Raw genomic sequence first — 21866 nt, forward strand, 5'->3', positions numbered from 1 at the left:
GTGAGGTTGGCTCTTTAGAACGACTTTGGGAGCAGCTAGGTGACACAGTGAATAGAGAACTGGCCCTGGAATCAGGAGGATCTGAGTTCAAATCCAGACTCACACACTTAACACTTACTAGCTGTGTGACCTTAGGCAAGTCACTTAACCCCAATTGCCCTGCCCTTCCCCCTCAAAAAAAAACTGATTTTGACAACTATAGGCAGTTGTGTGGCCCAACAGATCAAGTGCTGGACTTGGAGTCAGGAAGACCCGAGTTCAAATCCAGAAGCACACACTTACTAGCTATGGGACTCTGGGCAAGTCACTTAACCCTCTTTCTCTGCCTCAGTTTCCTCATCTATAAAATGAGGACATAATAGCATTTACATCCCAGGGTTGTTTTGAGGATGAAATAAGTTAATATTTGTAAAGTGCTTTGCAAACATTAAAACACAAGATAAATGCTAGTTATTATTTTCATTATCAGTATTAATGCAATCACAGACCAGAACAAGGAGAGATTGATGTAAGGAGGCCAATTAGGGGACTTTTGAAGTTATCTAGGGGAGAGGCACAAAAACCTGAAAGGAACCTCAGAGATCATGTGAACTCACCTCAGTTCACAGATGAGACAATGAAGGCCACAGAGGGGAAGGGACTTCCTCAAGGTCACACACAAAATTTATGGTAAAGCTGGTAGAGCTGGGTCTCCTAGCCCCCAGGCTTGTGTTCTTTCCACCACATCATGCTGCTTCTCACTAGTCAAGAAGGAATGTCCTCGTTTGTCCTACCTCCATCATCCCTCCCAAGGACTCAGAAGGAGACTATCTAGCTTAAGGGGCTCCCCAAGAGAGGGTACATTGGGATCTCTACATTGGGCAGGGTAAGTTTACTGATCCATGATCAGAAGAAGGGGCCCCCTTTCCTCTCATTCCCAATAGCAAGAGTTTTTATGAAAGGGAGCATGGTATGATGGAAATGGTTCTAGATTTTAAACCCAAAGATTTTGGGTTCAAATGCTAGTTTTTCTACTTACTGTGTAACTTTGGGTAATTTCCTCATACTCTCTTGGTCTCATCTAACAAATTATTATTCCTCCTTCATTCTTGAAGAGGACTGATGATATCAAGGAGGGTGATGTCTTGAATTGCAAGTGAATTGGATATAAGTGAGGCAAGGCTGGGTAAAGTCACCAGCCTCACTCTCTCCTCTAGAGTCATCAGAGTCCAGTGGCAAGATATAGGTCTGGATGAGTGTCGATGGTCCCACTCTGACAAATAAGGGATTTGGGGTAGATAACCATTAAATCCTCTCCAGCTCTAAATCTTATGAACTTTTTATCTTTCTGTTCCAGAGCTATTGCTTCCGACTAAAAAAGATGTTGGAGCCCTACAAGCCAGAATGGTGTAAGACCCATGAAGACTGGTCCTTCTACATGTTCTCACCTCAGAACCGGTAAGAAGCTATTCCCATCAGCTGCAGGTGGTGGTGATTGAACCTTCCTCTGGGCACAGCAATGTTAACCTTCAAAGGTAGCCCTGAAGGATTCAAGAAGCAGGTATAGCCCCTGCCCCTCTAGAATCTCATAAATGGCATTCACCATATCCCATCCTCAGGATCACCCCCTGTGCCATGGGATGCTGCCAGCTTCTACAAGTTCCCTACCACTCTCTATGATACTATACTACCATCTCCATCAAAGGCAGACAGGGAAGAGAGGGAAGCTTAGTCCTGCTTGAGTCTTCTTTCTGTAGTTCAGATAATGAATACTGCACCCAAGCATCTTCCCATATTGATACCACCAAAATATCTAGATGTTGATTTATAATAATAATAACATAAAGAACCATATAGATTGTAGACTATTATGGCTGGAAGTGATGTCATAACATCCAACATAGGATGTCAAGAATGAAAAGGAACCTTGGAACACAGAACTACAGAGCTGGACTAGACTTCAAAATATTGGACATGGAACATCAGAACTGAAAGGAACCCCAGACAATAGAACACAGAATGTCACAGTTTGAAGGGAATTTAGAACCTTGGAACACAGAATGTAGAATGTCAGAAGGGAATTCAGATCATAGAACAAAGAATGTCAGGACTGAAAGTAACCTCAGAACATAAAATATAAAATGTAAGAGCTCAGAGGAATTGCAGAACAGAGAACACTGAATGTCAGAGCTGAAAGGGAACTCAGATCATGGATCAAAAAAAGGTTAGAGGGAGCCTAGAACAAAGAATGCCAAAGCTGGAAGGTTCTAAGGGAATTTGAGAGTGTTGATCCCAGCCTTTTGATTTTAGAGGCAAGGACATATAATGAAAGCTAGGGAAGGCTAGGTGGCACAGTGGATAAAGCTCTGAGCCTGGGGTCAGGAAGACCTGAGTTCGAATTCAGACTCAGACACTTATTAGCTCAGACACTTTACCTCTGTTTGCCTCAGTTTTCTTCATTTTAAAATTAGGATAATAACAGCACCTGCCTCCCAGGGTTATTGTGAGAATCCAGTGAGATGATGTTTGTAAAATGCTTAGGACAGTGCCTGGCACATAGGAGGTACCATATAAATATTTATTCCCTTCCTTTCCCTTCCTCCCTAGTAGCAGAGCTATACTAAAATAAAGACTAGTTTACACAGTGAATCTGACCACCTTCACCCCTCGCCTTAAAGTAAGCTCTTTCTCCATAAATCCATAGGAAGGCTCCCAGAAGTCCAAAGAAGGCCCTAATGCCACCCCCTAAATTCTCCACATCCACCACCCCCGACCTGTGCCTGGAATCCAACCGTTGGCATGATGTTAGCATGTCATCATGGAGAGAGCGCCAGCCTTAGCTTGAGTTCAAAGCCTGGCTGTGCCCCTTCCCCGCTGTGGGGCATGCTCTACATTTTCCAGGGCCATTATCTCATCGGCACCACCCTGGGAGGGAGACAGGACATGGCTTACTCATCCTTATACAGATGGGTGAGCTTCATTTAGGTTCAGGCAAGGGGAGGGATTCACACCAAGTTACCCAGAATTAGTGACAAACCAAGACTATAACACAGCTCCAGAAACCCCCAGCTCAGAGCTGTCTCCATTAGAGCACTCATCTGCAGGCAACATCACGTTTTGAGGCCATATGTTCCTCTTTGATTCCTGAATCTATTTTTTTTTTTGCTCCACCCAGGGCCCGGGTCACATGTCAGAAGGTCATTGCCCACAAGATGTTTGACCATGTGGTCCTGGTGTTCATCTTTCTTAACTGCATCACAATAGCCTTGGAGCGTCCTGACATTGATCCTAACAGCACAGTAAGCACCGCTATTCCAACCCAACGGCCAAGGAGGCATCCCTCCCCTCACCAGTTCTCAGTTCTGGGCTCAATTTGTAACTCGTCTTAAAGTAACCTTGGGAATAGCCCAAGCCTGGCTTCCTCGGGGGAGGGGAGCGACAACAGTTCTGTGTCTTGGGAAAGGAGGAAGATCTAGGAAGTAGAACATAAGTTCCTTGAGGGCAGGCACTATTTAATTTTTGTTTTTGTATCACCAGACCCTGGCACAGTGTTTGGCATACAACAGACACTTAGCAGATCCTTGTAGATTGATTAATTTTCCTATGGAAATTAGGATTATTTCTCTTCCTGCGCCCTTCAAAAACACACATACACAGACAGACTTTGCCTCATTATGGGTTTTGGCTTGTCTGAACTATCCAGGCAAATGTCTCAGGCATGGTCAAGTTATTCAGCAGAAGAATTACTCCTGAAAGGTCCAGACAGATTTGTCAGCACTGCCTGTCCCCACTGAATGTAGGTCTCTGTAACCCTGCAGAGATGACCCTGCAGCTGGTGGCTTTACTGAGAGTCACCGACAGGGCAGCTCACATGATCATAAAATGGAAGAATGTCAGAACTGGCAGGGACCTTAAGTATTCTCCAATCTAATGTGTTCACACTAATTTTACAAATAGGGAAACTGACATCTGGAGAGCAGGGTAGAGATAGTCCCAAATCAAGTCAGTGGAAGAACCAGAATTAATATAGATCTCCCAGCTCAAAGTGTAGGATTTTTTCAATGACACCTTCCCTCTTGTAAACATTCTGCCCTTAGAAGTGTCCCCATGAATGTCCCCAATTTCCCGTTTACTGAGGGTCAGTGTAATTGCAGCTTACTACTCTTCTGGGTCCCCACTGTCAGGAATCCTCATGTCATGTCCCTTCCTTACAGGAGCGGGTCTTCCTGAGTGTTTCCAATTACATCTTCACAGCGATCTTTGTGGCTGAAATGATGGTGAAGGTATCTGGCATCAAGGTTTTCTTTTTGATTGGATGAGGGCACAGAGAAGGAAGGGGGGGTAGGAAGTGGGGGTGGGGAGAGGTTCAGCATGTCCTTTGCTCATCGACCTAAATAAAAGGGTCTACTCAAAAGAGTCTAAAGAATAGCCCACAGGAAGACCCAAACCTCTGTGTATATGTCCAGCTATCTCTAGGTCCACTACTCATTGCCCAGAAATTTCCTCCCCACAGAATATCTCAGCTACTAAGGGTTGTGTACACAGCTAGCATTGAGTAAGTGCTTCCCACAAGGCTGTGCACATAGTATGGCCTCGATGACATTCTAGAGTTGACAATATTTGCGGCTCCATTCCCAGGTGGTGGCCCTGGGCTTTTTCTCCGGGGACAACAGCTACCTGCAGAGCAGCTGGAACGTGCTAGATGGGCTGCTGGTCTTTGTCTCCATCATCGATATCATTGTCTCCATGGCGTCAGCTGGCGGGGCCAAGATCCTGGGCATCCTCCGGGTCCTGCGGTTGCTGAGGACACTAAGGCCACTTCGGTATGTACGGGGCTCAGGAATCTCTCCCTCTACTGTATCCTACAGGACTGGATACAGGATGAAGTTGCACCATTGGCAACGATATCCAAAGAAGATCCTTCCTACAGCCAGCTCTCAGTTATATAAGGGTATATGGCCCATTATATGGCTTATCCAAGCCTTTTCGCTCTGTCTTCACCCTCTTCTTCTTGACTCCTGGCCAGTCCAGAGCCCCTAAGGGCAACCAGAAGAAATAAAAGGACAGACGATCAGGCATATATTCATTTGCCTGAAGTAGAATGAGTTGAAATAGAACTATCGCTAAAATAGCTAGCATCTATATAATGCTATAAAGTTTGCAAAATGCTTTATATACACTGACTCACAACAACTCAGTGAAATGGATGCTATTGTTATCCCCATTTTATAGATAAGAAAACTGAGGCTGAGATTTAAATGAGGTGTCCTGAGTCACAGGGCTAAGTAAGTATCTGAGGCAAGATTTGAACTCGGGGCTTTCCTGACTTCAAGCCTTATATTCTATCCACTCTGTCACCTAGTTGCTGCTAGTCACTCCTTGTCGGCAGAGCTGACCAAAGGACTTGTCTCCTTCCTCACTTCTACCTCTTAGCGTCCCTAGTTTCCTTCAAAAGCCAGCTCAAATGTTACTTTTACAGAAGGCCTCTCCCAGTCTCCCCAACTGCTACATCCATCCATGCCAAAGCTCCCTTCTATCTACACTGTAGGTAGCTTGTATATTCCTGTTTATTTATATATTGTATGCCCCACTGGAGTGTGAGCCTTTTGAGAGCAGCAACAGGTGTTTTTGCCTTTCTCTGTATCCCCAGAACTTAGCACCATGCCTGGAACGTAAGTGTTTAATAAATGTTTGTTGGTCCTGAAAGAAATTTAGATAAGGGTTAGCCTTACATGCAAATAAAATAAAGAGGTGATATGAGGGATACTAAGCATGCCTCCTTCTCTCCTACAAACATCTCCCCAACTGGACTGAAATTCTACTGTTACAAAGTTACCCTTTTTTACTTCTAATAGACCTATATGGACAGATAGTTGTGCCTCATAAGGGAGCACATTGAGCTTTTATTGGTTCACACTGTTGCAGGGATTAGTTGGTAGCCAAGTGAGCACAAGAGTACTGGGTGGGCATTGTGGGGCAGATATCTCACATTCCATGCTCAGTCCCCAGGGCCATCTTGGAACATTTAACCCATCTCCAAAGGCCCCTTCCAAACCCTGAGTTCTGGAGAGCAGCCCTCTTGAGGTGATCTTTAAGAGTTCAGTGTCCCCAGAAAAGTCTGGCTCTATATAATGCCAGGGATTTGATGGAGCCAATCTGGACCAGCTTATAAGAGCCAATGATTAAGTTTTCAGTGTGAGCATATACACCTCAGAAATCTGCAAATGCTATAGATTAGGGTTGAATTATTTTGTTGATTGTCTAGACTTAAGCAAGTAATAGAGAAAATGTTAACAATGCAAGTTAAATTTAAATGTGTATCATGCATACTTTTTGTTTTGGAGAGCTGGTTGTTAAATATTTTCTAGCACACCCCTGCCTAATGACAATTGGTGACACAAACAGCATCTATCAATAGTCGCTCCAGAAAAATAGAATGGTAGACCTTAAGAAGACTTTAGAGATGTAATCTAACATCATTGTTTTATAGGGGAAACTGCACTTTTGAATCCTTAGGAAAAGATCTGATGAGCTATGGGGAAACCAGCAAAAACTAGTATTTAATTAAAGCATTTTAAATAGGAAAGTGGAGGCAGTGGCAGTTAAGAAGTATAAGAAGTACATAGGTATTTTGTCCTTTGTGTCTTGTGCCAAAAGGTAATTTTCTTTTGAACTTAATATATTAACTTAACCAGCCAATCAGTGCTCAGGCCTGAATTGCAAAACAATAGCAATGACTAGGCATCTAGGTGGCCCAATGGATAGTGCTGGGCCTGGAATCAGGAAGACCTGAATTCAAATCTAGCTTCAGATGCTTACTAGCTGTGTGACCCTAGGCAAGCCACTTAGCCCTGTTTGCCTCGGTTTCCTCATCTGTAAAATGAACTGGAAAAGGAAATGGCAGACTACTCCAATATCTTTGCCAAGAAAACCCCAAATGGGGTCATGAAGAATTGGACGTGATTGAAATGACTTAACAACAACAAAAAGCAAGGACTAGAGGAAAAAGAGAGTTATACGGCTAGAAGAATTTTTGAAAGATAAATACGACCAAGATGGAAGCCAGTAGCCCCAAAATCCATTCTCACTGGTCCCCCCAAAAGTGGCAACCACATTCCTCATAGTCAAGCCTAGACTTCCATGTCTTACCCTACGAAGTGACCTCCACGGACATCATATATCCATGGGGTACTGCCCTTTGCCAAACTGTCCTACTTCAATTTGTTGGCCTCCCTTCTTATAGTCCCAGGGTGGGAAGAATAATCTCCTAGGCAGCATCTGCTGATCCAAATCACTTATTACAGTAATGATTGGGCAGTCTCCTAAAAAGCCTCAGTCCTTAGCTGAAGGGCCCCAGGCTGCTTCCATCTTGGACCTGTGTTCAGCATATGCATGAATCCCTAGATCAATGAAAAGTGAGCTCCAGCTCACTTTATACTGGGCAGTCAGATGGGTACATAAATCAACAATTTACACCTTTGAATTCGTAGAATGAGGAAGCAAATGTTGCTATTGCTAATTAAGAGCCTGTGAGCTCTACCAGAGAGAGAGAGAGAAACATTACTATATAATCACACCATCTATCATCCCCAACAGGGGCTCATTGACCAATTCAAGGCTGGACATGGGGGCCAATAAATCTGTCACCATGCTGATTATGTGACAGGCTCCCATGGAGCTGGCTTTGTAAGGAATCCAAAAGGGAGTGATGTGAGAGGCACAGGGGAGGGAGCTAGACGTGTCCCTGTTATCTCAGCCAGGGAGTGAGGTAAGAGATAGACAATTCCAGTTCCTAGAAAATGGAAACCTAAGTATGAAAGCAAAGCTTAAGACATGTGGCAGAAGCAAAGGTGTGCTGATATATGTGTGTGTGTGTTTAACAACCAGCTCTCTGAAAATACAGAACATACTTTTAAATTTAATCTGTGTATTTAACAACCAGCTCTCTGAAAATACAGAACATACTTTTAAATTTAGTCTGCATCCTTCCATGTAAGTCTAGACAATCAACAAAACAATAAACCAAGCCCTGCTTCATAGCATTTGCCAAATTCCAAGGGGTAAATGCTCATGCTGATAATTTACCAGTCAGCTAGCACAAGCCAGTAGGAGCTGACTCCAAGGAACACAGTTAGTACAGGTCCACCTCATAGATGGCAAATCAAACCAGGAGAGACTTAGTAGCTGTTCTCTATAGTTCACTTTAATCCTAAATGCATTGGTTATCACTAATCTCCAAATCTATGCCTTTGCATTGCCATGCCTACAATACTCTCCTCGACTCAGTTCCCTTTTAGGCTCAACTCAAGCACCATCTCCCCTGGAGGCCAAGCTGCAAATGCCTGCCTCTATGGGGAGACCTTCCATATGCTTTGTATATATATATATCCTGTATGTGCTGGATTATGTGTATGCTGCCTCTCCCATTCAGACGCAAGATCTGTGAAGACAGAGACTGTTTATGCTTTTGTATCCCCAGTGCTTAGCACAGAGCCCAGCACACAGTAAGTGCTCAGTAAATGCTTGTCAGTTTACTGATAATATACATAGTTGTGGTGACGAGTCTGCATAATCCGCTGAACATTAATTGTGAAAGGTGATGTGCAATTTATTCCCCAAACAGTATATCAGAGAAGTTAAGTTGCTGAACGAGTTATGAGTTGAGCAACAGCATCATCTAGTGGCCGTCCCCATAATCCCCAGACACATGGGCCTTGAGATCTAGAAGGAGTTGGGGGAAAGGGGGTGCAACGAGGTGGTGCAGTGGGCAGAGTGCCAGGCCTGGAGTCAGGAAGACTCCTCTTCCTGACTTCAAAATTGGTCTCTGACACTTACTAACTCTGTGACCCTGGGCAAGTTACTTAACCCTGTTTGCCTCAGTTTCCTCATATATAAAACGAGCTAGAGAAGGAAATGGCAAACCACTCCAGGATCTTTTCCAAGAAAATCCCAAATGGAGTCACGAAGAGTCAGATACAACTGAAAAGACTCAACAAAAAAGTAGTTCTATCCATATTAACCGACAGCAGAGCTCACTTTCTCCATGATAAAATGAAGTCGTAAGTCTGATTCACTGGCTCTTCTTCATGATGACAAGGGTAGGCCATGATCAGTTACTGGGAGTGTTGCCCTATCTCTAAATGCTGGGTTAGGTAACAGGAAACCTAAGTTCAAATCTTAGTTTTGCCAATGGATTCGCTATGTGACCTTGGAGCTAGTTTTTCTTCCTTCTTGGCCCTTGGTTTCCCCATCTTTGGAAAAAAAAAAAGGTAAGAGGGAGGGAATACATTAAAAGTTGTCTAAATGTTCTACCTTGGGGCAGCTAGGTGGTGAGGTAGATAGAACACTGGACTTGGAATCAGGAAGACTCATCTTCAGGAGTTCAAATCCAGCCTCAGGCGTTTACTAGCCATGTGACAAGCTAGTCACTTGACCCTGTTTGCCTCCATTTCCTCATGTGTAAAATGAGCTAAAGAAGGAAATGGCAAACCACTCCAGTATCTTTTCCAAGAAAACCCCAAATAGCATCATGGAGAATTGGACACAAGTGGGGAAAAAAACAAAAACAACTTAACAACGAAAGTGCTCTACCACTTAGAAAAGTGTTTACATGTAGTACTTAATAAATGTGGTTTCATTCATTCATTTATTCATGTCCAAGGGCCCTACTAGCTCAGATACTTGGTGATTCCAATGACTAGGGCTACCAAGTAACCATCAGGTTGGAAACTACATTCCAACAAAGATGTCAGAGAGGGATACCAATGTTCAAAATTTGTTCTTAAATTTATTTGTTATAATATCTCGGTCCAGGGTGATCAGCCGAGCTCCAGGCCTCAAGTTGGTGGTAGAGACCTTGATATCATCCCTCAGACCCATTGGAAATATCGTCCTCATCTGTTGTGCCTTCTTTATCATCTTTGGTATTCTTGGGGTTCAGGTAAGTGTTCTTTGTACTTGCTGGCATAGTATAGGGTTGTAGGTGCTATCAAAGTAACCTGCAGACATGACTTCCAGTTTAGTTCTGCCACAAACTCAATATGTGACCTTCAGCTTAATCTCACACTTAATACTCAGGTGACAATTGAAAAGTCACTCAATTTCCTTGATACTGTCTCAGGAAGGAGGGAAGGTAAAGAAAGAAGAGAGAAAATTTGGAACTCAATTTTTTTTTAAATGAATGTTATGTTAAGTAGCTAGGCATGAAGTTTGTTTTATTTTTTAGTGTTTGGCCACTTTTATTTCTTGAGCCTGGGTCATGTATTTAAACATATTTTCTACCAGCCTCCTCCATGCTTTTGCAGTGAAATCACAAACTGTAAAGTATGTACTGGTTTAAATTTTTTTTTTTGCTTTATTTGTTTTGGTTTTAATTAAATTTTTTTCAATTATCAAAAAAAAAGAATGTGAAAAACTGTCTTTACTTGTAACTGGGGAAAAATAAAATGTTATTGAAAAATAAAGAAAAAAAGGTCATTCAATTTCCCTTGGGCCCTGAGTTTCATTATTTATAAAATGAGGAGGCTGAGCTACATGTGCTCAAAGGTCCCTTCTGTCCTTAGATCCAGGATCCTGAGGAAGGTGGATTAGAAAGGGAATTCCTAACCTGGTCTGTGGTTAGAATTCAGGGGCTTCTGAACTTGAATAGGGTAGGAGGGGCATCTTTATTTCAATATAACTTTGTTTCATTTGTATTCCCATGTATTTTAATTTATGGATCTAAAAACATTGTTCGGGGTTCATATGCTTCATCAGATTGTCAAAGGGGTCCATGACATTAAAAAAGGTTAAGAACTCCTGAACTAGATGTCTCTAAGGCCCCCTCCCAGATCTAGCATTCCATGATTCTATTTCTGGAGGAAAAAATTAGGTTCAATATCATGAATTCCCATTTGATGGGTGAGAAAATTCAGGCCTAGGAGCTCTTCCTGCCTTCCACTCCCTGTCCTTGAAAGAAATTCCTCTCCCTACCCCAACTGTTTTTGAATCCCTTCTTTCCTTCAAGGCCTGGAGGCCACAGGTTCCCCGCCCCTGGCCCTGACTCCTCGGGGTGAAGCCTTCCCTGACCACCCCACCTCCAAAACACAATTTACCTTAGCACTTTTCTTGCACCTTCCCTTTTGCACACATTTCACTCATCCTGGTAGCATAGGTATCTGTAAACACGTCCCTCTCCTCCTCCACTTGTATTGTAAGCTCCCTTGAGAATAAGATCTCTGTCCTCTCCATCTTCAGATCCCCAGCACCCAATGTATATTAGGCCTTTTGTGAGTGTTTGTTATTCATGAACGTTGGCTGAGATGAGCTATTGTTCATTCATTCCAGCTCTTCAAGGGTAAGTTTTATTACTGCGATGGGCCAGACACTCGGAACATCACTACCAAAGATGACTGCTGTGCAGCCCATTACCGCTGGATCCGGCGCAAGTACAACTTCGATAACCTGGGTCAGGTGAGCGCCACCTGAGGCCCACCTGGGGCCAAGGCCAAGTCCCCAGATGATAGGTGGGAATCAGGTGTCCCTGATGGCTCACACTGTGTCCAGACCATCCTTTCTGTTCCATCTGTGTCTGGCTCCCCCCTCCCCCAAGCAGGACCCCCAAGGAAAATTTTCTGCCAAGGCCAGAGCCAAATGAAAAAGGGATCTGGGCACTGAACAGGTCCTTAGACCCAGATGGTTTCTTATTTCTTAGTCCTTCTAGGGAGCACAGGTTGGACACAGTTGACTCAGCAACAGCTAAATGGTTTAGCAGATAGGTTGAATTTTGGACTTGGAGTCAAGAAGACCTAAGTTCGAATCCTTCCTTCGACACATAGTGTCTGCCATAACCCAGGGCAAGTCACTTAATCTCTTTCAGGCTCCATATCCTTATCTGTAAAATGGGGATAATAATATCACCACCTCATAGGATTGTTATGATCACCAAATGGGATCATCTGTGTAATATATGGATTATATAGCATTTTTCAAGTGCTACTTAACTGTCACCAGCAGTGGTAGTAGAAATGACAGACAAATTCTAGTCTATAAGGTTGGAAAGAAACTGGGGCTACAACACCATCAAACATACCTAAGGTTGAGCCAGACTCCCGAGAAGCCATTGTTGGCCATGTAAGGCTTTAGATTATAAACTCACTGAGGGCAGGGACTGTCTTTCTTTTAATTAATTGTATCCCCAGCACTTAGCAGAGTGCCTGGTACACTGTAAGTGCTTAATAAATGCTTGCTGAGGGGCGGCTAGGTGGCGCAGTGAGTAAGAGCACCGGCCCCAGAGTTGGGAGGACCTGAATTCAGTTCCGGCCTCAGACACTTAACACCCACCCAAAAAATAACTAGTCATGTAACCTTGGGCAAGTTACTTAACCCCAATTGCCCTCCAAAAGGCAAAAAATAAATAAATGCTTGCTGGATTATCAGACTGATGAAAGGACCGAGCCTGATTGAGATCCCAGCTGTATTTATAGAACTACATTGCTAGAACCTGCCAGATCACTAAACCATATCTGGGCCCAGCACCGTTGTCCTGCAGCCATCTATTGTCCTATTTTCTAGCCTCTCCCAGCACTGCACTCTCCCACCTCCATATCTTTGCTCAGGCTATGCTCCAAATGTATTCTCTCCACCCCCACCACAATAACAATCTCCATTTGTAGATGCCCTTCCCTTTCCTTCAAGACCTGATTTAGGTTCTCACTTTTTCAAACTCTCTTGACCCTCATTGAAATGATGAAAATTCCTCTTCACATTCCTCCTAGCACTCTGCCTAGACCTCTCCTTGACTAGTTTCATTCATCTCTGTGCTATCATTACATCATCATTTCTGCATGTTTTCTTCCTCCCATTGAATGTAAACTATTTTAGAGAAGGGTCTTATGTCCTCTCTGTCAGGCTCTCCCCAGTGTTCAGCATAGAGCTTACATAGAAGCACTTTCTTTTTTTGGAGGGCAATTGGGGTTAAGTGACTTGCCCAAGGTCACATGGCTAGTAAGTGTGTCGAGTGTCTGAGGCCGGATTTGAACTCAGGTCCTCCTGACTCCAGGGCCGGTGTTCTATTCACTGCACCACCTAGCCACCCCTCGAAGAGGCACTTTCTGAGAAACAGTGGAAGGCATGCTGATATTTGGACTCCAAGGACCTGAGTTTAAATCCTAACACTGCCATTTAATACCTATCAATTTCCTCATGAAGGAAGCCAGGGAGTTAGATTAGAGAATTTCTAACATCCCTTCTGGAATCTGGGAGCCTGTAATCCCTAGAGTGCTAGATTTGGAGTCAAAAGACCTCCCTTTGAATCCCAGCTCCAGCACTTACCTCTCCCTACGTGACCCTGGCCAGACAGTTCTCTCCCCTAGGCCTCTGTTCCCTTATCTGGAAAATGAAGGGTTTGAGCTGAGATGACTTCTGAAGTCCCTTCCAGCTCCAAAGCCATGATCTGCTGCTATGATCCATTAATAAATATGTAGTGAAATTAAATTAAATTAAAATTGCCCCCTGCTAAAGGTTTCACTCACACTCTAGGCCCCCTAATTGTCTTCTCCCTGACAATGACACCATCCAGTTCTGATATCCCTGCCTCCCTTTCCCTTTACAAACATGGAAGATCCTAAGTTTTAAGCAAGGGCAAGTTCACAAACTGTCCAAAGGACATACAAGAGTCATAGGGCTAGCAAAATGACTATCATTGCCAAGGGGAGACATGGAGATCATCCCACACAATGCTTCCATTTTACAAAGGGGTAAACTGAGGCCCAGCAAGGGTAAGCAACGTACTCAAAATTGCACTGTGAGTGGGTGGGAGAGCTAGAATAATAAAAACCAAGAATCCTGACTCCTACCCCAGGGATGTGTTTGTTTTTTTAGCTTTAGCAAGGTTCTTTCCTATCTATGATCTCTTTTTATAAACTGTTGGAGCTTCAAGGCCTGATGAAGCACAAAAGGCTGGAATTCTTGCAGTTATCCCTACCTCTCCTCCTCTGAGTTAGTGAATAAGAGTGGGAGGTGCCAGGGGCAGTTGGTTGCAGAACTGGTCATCCACAGGTCATGACTCCACTTCTCCCTGTCTTTCCTGGGCCAGGCTCTTATGTCCCTTTTTGTGCTCTCGTCCAAAGATGGCTGGGTGAACATCATGTATGACGGCCTGGATGCCGTGGGCATCAACCAACAGGTACCTAGGGGTTCAAAGATGGCAGCATTTTCCCATGGGAAAGCATGAATCCCTGTGCATTTTTAGAACAGTAAGGTCTTCCTCACTCTTATTGCCGCCACCACCACCATCCAAATGTCCCACCTCCCCCTTTTCTGCCAGACTTAGGGCTTTCAAACCAGAAATGTGCCAATGAAATCCTGACACACACACACTCACATCTGGAGACAGTCATTGCTGCCATCCAGGCAGTGGGGCCAACCTCCCCTAGGTAAACACCTACACAGCGCATACAGGACTTAGGAAGGTCCCCAGCGCCAAAATCTCTCCCCGTGGTTATCTGAAATTCCAGTTTCCTTCCTTTGAGTGCCCCCCCCCCCCCCCCCAGCCAAGGTCATTCTCTAAGCCACTTTTAGCCATCGCCCTTTAGCAAGCTCAGAGCCAAGGCCCTAGGGAAGAAAACAGAAGGGGGGCTGGGTGGGGGATTTGAGGCAGCACCGCTGGCAGGCGCGGGCGGGGCAGGAACGCGGTCCTGGTGCGGCCGGGGGAGGCCGTGCCTGGCTCAGACCGTGACCCGCTGGGCCTTTCCCTTCCTTCCCCTCCCGGCCCCCCGCGGGCCATCAGCCCGTCCAGAACCACAACCCCTGGATGTTGCTGTACTTCATCTCCTTCCTGCTCATCGTCAGCTTCTTTGTCCTGAATATGTTTGTGGGCGTGGTGGTGGAGAACTTCCACAAGTGCCGGCAGCACCAGGAGGCGGAGGAGGCGCGGCGGCGCGAAGAGAAGAGGCTCCGCCGGCTGGAGAAGAAACGTAGGAGTAAGGCGATATACGTGTCCGGTCGGTAGATTGCGGTACCAAGTAGACTCATTCTGAGCCCTGCCTGTTGAGAAAAAAAAACGCCTTGTCTTGGTTTGTGGACTTGGGGGAGGTAGGGCTCTAAGTCACAGGCCACTCGATCATTCCCTGGACGAGCCTTGCAGAGACTGCAGCCACGTCCACATGTGGCCTGTAGGACAGCCTCCCGGATGATTCCCCCACCCCCCACAAGCCCTGTTTTCAGGTGTGGCATACCTACCACACCCACAGTTGGAAAGCCTGGATTGGCTGTTTTTGTTTTGTTTTGTTTTTTTATCCAAGCCTGCGCTATCCTCATCGAACCTGATGGGGGTCCCGCGCATAAGGTGCTTAGGGTCTCTGAGTCAGCTTGTGGACGTGGAAAAGGGGGTGTCTTGTATGCTAGCAAATGCATATGGTATTTGACCCTCAAAGCCTAAGATGGGACCAGGTCGGCCTCTGAAGGCATCAGGATTCCCTCCCTCCCTGGAGGATAACCAGGGGGACCTCTGTGCCCTGGGACTTAGAGTGGCCTGCGTTTTCTCTCTCTCGTTTCCAGTTTCGTCGTGTTTGCTTTCTTCCTTCTCCCAACCAGTTGCGATGTGTTTCAGGTTCTGAGTGTCAGTGCATGATCCTGCATGCCCCCAATACCCTGGGGTGGGTAAGGGGTACGTTTCGAGATATGGCTGTCCACAGAGCAGCCATTAGAAGAGATACTGGTCCTCTGACCGGCAGTGCCCAGGACAGTCATGGGGCAAAGAAGAGAGGAGTGGATGGAGGGGTTCCCATGCCTGAAGAGTAGGATTCCTCCATGGACTTCATATAAATAATCATTGGACCTGAAGGAGACCTCAGAGATCAGCCAGTCAAACCTACCACCCAGTGTCAGAATCCTTTCTAACCCACCACCTTCTAGTGTCAGAGACCTCCGATCTCACATTGGGGGAATAGCTCTAGTTATATTCATTATATTGAGCCAGAACTTGCTTCCTTATAACTTCTGCCTGTTACTACTAGTTCTGCCTTCTGGGACCCTTTATCCATCCAAAGAAAGTGATTGTGGACTTTCTCAGTCTTTTCTTCTCTGTGCTAAACATCCTCCTTTCTTTCAAGTGATTCTCACAGAAAGCAATTTCAAGTTACCCCCAGACATACGTTCATCTTTTTCTTCTTTGTCCTTTTCTTTCCTTGCTAATTTTCCTCCTCTTCCTAGTCTTTTCCCTGATCCTTTTATTTTTCTTGCTCTGCTCCTTTTCTTTCTGCTCCAACTACTCTATTCCTCCTCCTCTTCCTCATCTTCTTCCCTTTCTCTTCTTCCCCTTCCTCACTACTTGTATGACCTTGGACAAGACAATTAACCTCCCTGGGCCTCAGTTTCTTTATCTTTAAAATGAGGGGGTTGAAAAAGATGGCCTCTTCCTGTTCTAGGATCCTCTTCCTCCTGTTCTCTTTTCTATTTCTCTCCTCTTCTCCTTTTGCTCTCCTTCCTCCCCTCTTCCTTTATTTCTTCTTCCTCCCCTCATTTCTTTTTTTTTTTAAAGCAGTTGGGGTTAAGTAACTTGCTCAAAGTTACACGGCCAGGTGTTTCTGGGTGGGTGCTAAGTGTCTGAGCCCGGGATTCAATCCCCCAGGTCATCCCGACATTGGGGCCTGTGCTCTCACTCGCTGTGCCATCTGGCCGCCCCCCCTCCCCTCATTTCTTTTCATCCTTGTTGTCATCATCCCGTCTTCCTACTTTCCTTCTCCTGTTTCAGTGTGGCAGAGTTGGGAAAGAACTTGGTTGAAAATTGAAAATCTGGATCAGAATTCTGCCCTGTTCCCTATTCTCTGTGATGTTGGGCAAATCACCCTACATCCCTAGACCCGATTTACTCCTCTATAAAATGAGAGGCCTGGAATGGATGATCTCTGAGCTCCCTTTTAGCTCTATGATGTTCCTTCTCCTCTCTTGCTCCTATTAATTTATTAGCACCTTCTCTAGAAGGGAGGAAGAAGTCACAAGAATCAAAGTCCTTTTATTTCAGAGGAGAAAGAGAAGATAGTTGTTGGTGTTACCTTTGCTTTATCAGCTTTATTATCTAGGCATGAAAACGAAGATGTGAACAAGACGGAGCTGGTAATGAAGGGTATAGCTCTGCATGGGAAAAAAACAGAGGAGTAAGACATATATGCAGGCAGAGGCCTGAAGACAGAAGCATTTCCTACCTAGTATGATTTAGACTAGAGACAGCTTGGCTATTGGCTATAGCAAGGAACCACATTAGTAAGTTCCAGCATTATGGGTCTATCTATTGTCCAGATTGATTCCTTGTGTCTTTAAGTAAATAAAACCTCACTCATTGATGAGAAGTACCAGCTAAATTGTGCAGAACAATGTCCACTCCAGGATGGAATAAAAGAGAACTTCCTTAAAGGCTTCCTAAGAAAATCCCTACCTGCCCAAACATATAAAGAGGCCAGGTGGGAAACTCTAGGCTGAAACAAAAGTAGATTCTGTTCCCTGAAACTCTGGCCCTGTTCTGCTCTGAATCTTAATAATGACACAGACAACAGGGTTGTTAGCTCTGCATGTAACACAAAGCTGGGTGAGATGGCCAACATATTGTATGGGGGGAACAGGACTGAGAAAGATTTTTGACAGCCTAGAACAGAATGACTCCAATAAAATGAATGTAACAGGGGTAATTTTAAAGTCCTCCATTTGCAATCAAAAATTTAGTTACTCAAATACAGAGTGGAAGTAGTCTGGCTAGACCATGAAGAAAAGAACTGGAAGTTTTAATGGATTACAAGCTTAATATGAGTCAATAGCATGAAGAGGCGGCCAAAAAGATGACCTCTGTCTTGGGATACATCGAAGGGCCCAGTGTCCAGAATGAGAAAGAGGAGCATTCATTGTCCTGGTCAGACTATATCTGAAGCTCAGTTCTAGAGGCCAAAGGTTAGGAAAGACATCGACAGCAGGAAGGGCATCCAGAGGACGGTAGACAGAGAAACGTGAAGATGCAGATCATGTCATAAGAGGAGATGGGCTGAAAGACCTGGGCACATTTAGCCTAGAGATGAGAAGAAATGGGAGGGTAGGGGGAAGACATGCTAACTGTCATAAAGTATTTGGAGGGCTGACACAGTAAACTTGTCCTGCTCAGAGCCAAAAGGTAGAATTACATTGGAAGTTGAAGAAAGCAAAATTTGGCTTAAAATAAAGAAAAACTTAGAGGCAGTGTGATTCAGTAGACAAAGGATTGACTTGGAATCAGGAGGACCTCAGTTCAAATCCCACATCTGACATAGGTTGGCTTTGTGACTATGGGCAAGGAACTTAACTCAGTGCCCCCAGGCAAGTCTTTAAGACAATAAGTTGCCAAGAAGATGTAAAGCCAGTAGAAGTTCTTCACCAGCAGCTCCCTACATAGATGGAATCACAGATAAAAAGACAAATCTTTCTCATCTTTAGAACTATCCTAAAGTAGAATGGGATGCCTCATGAGGTAGTGAGCTCCCTGTCACTGGAAGTGTTTAAGCAGAAGTTAAATGATCTCTTGTTGTAGAGAGGACTCCACTGGACTAGAGCCAGTGGTGAGGAACCTGCGGCCTCAAAGCCAGATGTGATAGCCTTTCACCTTGGGTGCGGCCTTTCAACTTAGTCCAAGTTTTACAGAACAAATTCTTTTATTAAGGAGATTTGTTCTGTGAAGTTTGGATTCAGTCAAAGGGCTGCACTTGAGGATCTAGAGGGCCACATGTGACCTCAAGGCTACAGGTTCCCCACCCTCAGATGGCTAGACTCTGGTCTCTGATGCACCCTCCAATTCTGAGAATCTGTGTCTGAGTACTCACCCCTGACATGTCTCAGAGTTAATCAATAAATAAGTCTTCACTCAAAAAAAAAAGTCTCCATTCAATCTCACTCATATGTCCAGCCCTTTGTCAGCTCAGAGATTATGCCATCATGGAGACAAGTGAAGGGGGAGGCCTAGGGTGCTGCCCCCAGGGAGCTCTGTCTGGGGAGGCAGAGAAGGTGCCTCCTTCCATTCAGGGAGCTCCCAAGATGGACCCAATAATTAGATCGACAGATAAAGCATTATTAAGACTTGCTGTGTTCCAAGATGTTTGCTAAGCTCTGAGGATATAAAAGTGAGAAAACAAGGTCTCCACTCTCAAAGAACTTACATTCTAATGGGGGAAGACAATAAGTAAAGGGGAGATTGAAAGTGGGGGGGGGCAGAGGGTGTCTGCATGGGGCCAAGGCATATTGTATGCACTGTCTAGTTGGGCCCTAGGGTATGGTCATCCTCAAGTAGGCAAGGCAGTGGGTGTGTAGGTGGGGCAGACCAGAGTGAGCTGGGAAGGGCAAAGGGGCACAAGCAGAGCGGCTGCAACTTCCGATGACATGCTGGTTCTGAAGAAGGAGCTCCAAGACCATTCTCCAGAAGCTCATCCTTCAAGGGAAACCACAGGGTACCATGCCCTGCTCTAAGAAAGCTCTCAGCCTGAGAAAGGGAGAGAAGTAAAGGACCCACCCAGAGTATTGCATCTAGGGAGGGGAAGAGAAAGAAGGGAAGATCAAGGCCTTGTCCTCAGAGATTTCACAGACAGGGGTTGGAGGGAAGAGAAGAGGACTGAGTGGGAATAGATCCATAGCATGGCCTTGACAAGATCTCAGTTGAGGGGGAGAGGGGGAGAGTGGTGGTTTAGAAGATAATCTAGGACAGTATACAGTAAGTATCAAATGTGTGATAGAGATTGTCAGTGTTGTGGGAAGTCAAGGGAACAAAAGCTTAATGTGGGTGAGGATAGTCTAGGAAGGCTTCTAAGAAGAGATGGGCACTGGAAGCTTTGGAGAATGGAAAGGGAGCAGAAAGATTCCCTCAGCTGACAGAGAGAGAGAGATTTTTAGAACATTTGCATTTCCCTTTTGAAAGCTAAAAACCATTTCCCTTGTTTTCCAGGCATCCTCCCTAATACAGGTATTTCCCAGGCCTCATAGGCCACTTACCTTTCTGCCTCCTTTGCTTTCTAACATTTCCTGAAGAGGCAAATATCGGAGCAGCTCAGTCGGTGCTATTAGGCCAGAGGGGCCAGTGTTTCTGAGAGGAAGCCATGAGCTTCCCTGACCCTTCTTCATCCAAAAGTAAGGCAGGAGAAAGGAACCTTTGAATAAGGGAGGCTCCCTGGGAGCCGCCCTCCAGGGCTGTCAGAAAAGGATTAAAATGTGGAAGGGAAATAGCAAACCCAAGGAGGATGGAGGGTAGGAGTCCACTAGCTTCTCCTCCCTGGCCTGTCCCCAGCCATCCACCTCGGCATGATCCTGTCTGCCACCGAGAGCTCCATCAATCAGCAGGCATTTTTGAAGTACCTACTGTGAGCTGGGCCTTGTGTTGGGGAGGAGTTTCCATTCTCCTCAGGCCTGGATGAAGACAGAGAAGTGAGTTTTGTAGTGATATTGACACTGAAGTACAGGGGCAGAGACAAGAAGAGGCCGCCCCTGCCTTCCATTTTTGGCCTCCTAGCATCACTGAGGACATGCTTGATCGCTTCCCTCTGCCTGCTCCCCTGGATTCACTCCTACTGTGCTCCAGAATGCTCTCCTAGCTTTGGACCTCCTGTATCCCACCCTCTCCTCAGCTACTGGGGCCCCTTAGCATGCTCAGCAGGGTCCCAAGGAGCATGTGTAGTCCCTTGCAGCATTGAGTACCAGGGGCCTATCTTAGCATTAGAGGCCATGCTTGATGGGGAGCTCTTGAATTGGTCCAGTGTGGAGCCTCGGGGCTCTTCTTCTCTGCTATATCCCCTACACTAAATCCCTTTGCTGTCCCAGATGTCCTTGGATTAAGGACATGGGCACTTGGCTTTTTATCCACAGCAATTGACTGTTGCATGGATCAGAAATCCCGAATCGTGGCCCCAAACCACCACTCCCCCTCTCCCACCATAACTTCTGCATAAGCTCCCCACCATCCACTCAGCCCCTACCAGTGCATGCTGCATGTGTGTGGTGATGCCCTGTATGACTACGGTATGCCTTGTGGCCATCAAATATTTCCCTCTGACTTTCTTGGGGTTTCCAAATTGTAGTTTCTTTACCATACACTGACCGGCTCAGCCATGCCCCAGGAGGCTGCACTGATGTTTTCTCTCCTTCTAGACCTCCTTGAGTGACACCGCCTGGAATTCAAGGCTTAATTATCACACTTGCTGACTTTGTGACTCTGGGCAAGTCATTTCCCAGAAAGGAAGCATGGTATGGTGGAAAGAGTGTTGGACTTAGGATACTATATCAAACTCTTACTAGCTGTGTTACCTTGGGCAAGTCACATGACCTCACTAACCATCAGTTTCCTTATCCATAAAATGGAGAATTTTAAAAAAATCTTCTCTCCCTTACAGGTTATTGTGCTCATTATTACTTTTTTTTTTTTTGCTTTTTGGAGGGCAGTTGGGGTTAAGTGACTTGCCCAAAGTCACACGGCTAGTAATTGTGTCAATTGTCTGAGGTCGAATTTGAACTCAGGCCCTCCTGACTCCAGGGCCAGTGCTCTATTCACTGCGCCACCTAGCTGCCCCTATTGTGCTCATTTAATGTGGGAATGCTTGTAAAATGCTTTACAAGCCTTAAAACTATTGGGTTTTGCCAGTTCTGCAATTCTAGGCTCACCTTAAGTCTGAAAAGAGACATATTTAATGAATGACTGGTTTGTAGGTACTCATTCTATGTTATAGAGTTACTCAGCTACTTAAAAAGTTCTCCCTTTCCTCCACCCATGGCCAAGAAGACAACAGAACTCTCCTATATCCTATCCCATCCCTCACTTCGAATACAGGGGATCTTGACCCTTTTATATCAGAGACCCCTTTGAGCAGTCTGCTGATGCCTATGGACCCCTCCCTTCCCAGAAGAATGCTTTG

At 45.2% G+C, this 21866-nt stretch overlaps 2 protein-coding genes across 2 annotated transcripts in view; both read left to right on the forward strand.

Moving 5' to 3' along the window:
- The window catches only part of CACNA1H (calcium voltage-gated channel subunit alpha1 H), a 158646-nt gene that overhangs the window by 93317 nt on the left and 43463 nt on the right, over positions 1 to 21866 (forward strand). Inside the window, exons 16-23 of the mRNA XM_069108763.1 lie at positions 1337 to 1437; positions 3155 to 3278; positions 4194 to 4262; positions 4618 to 4802; positions 9793 to 9919; positions 11305 to 11430; positions 14054 to 14143; positions 14747 to 14960. Coding sequence (XP_068964864.1) covers positions 1337 to 1437; positions 3155 to 3278; positions 4194 to 4262; positions 4618 to 4802; positions 9793 to 9919; positions 11305 to 11430; positions 14054 to 14143; positions 14747 to 14960 — 1036 coding nt within the window. The remainder of the gene's footprint in view (positions 1 to 1336; positions 1438 to 3154; positions 3279 to 4193; positions 4263 to 4617; positions 4803 to 9792; positions 9920 to 11304; positions 11431 to 14053; positions 14144 to 14746; positions 14961 to 21866) is intronic.
- UBE2I (ubiquitin conjugating enzyme E2 I) overlaps positions 1 to 21866 on the forward strand; it is a 471577-nt gene that overhangs the window by 1789 nt on the left and 447922 nt on the right. The window lies entirely within an intron of this gene.

This window comes from Petaurus breviceps, unplaced genomic scaffold, assembly GCF_028583685.1.
Source record: "Petaurus breviceps papuanus isolate PSGF00001 unplaced genomic scaffold, PetGlider_PUasm1.0 138, whole genome shotgun sequence".
NCBI lineage: Eukaryota > Metazoa > Chordata > Mammalia > Diprotodontia > Petauridae > Petaurus > Petaurus breviceps.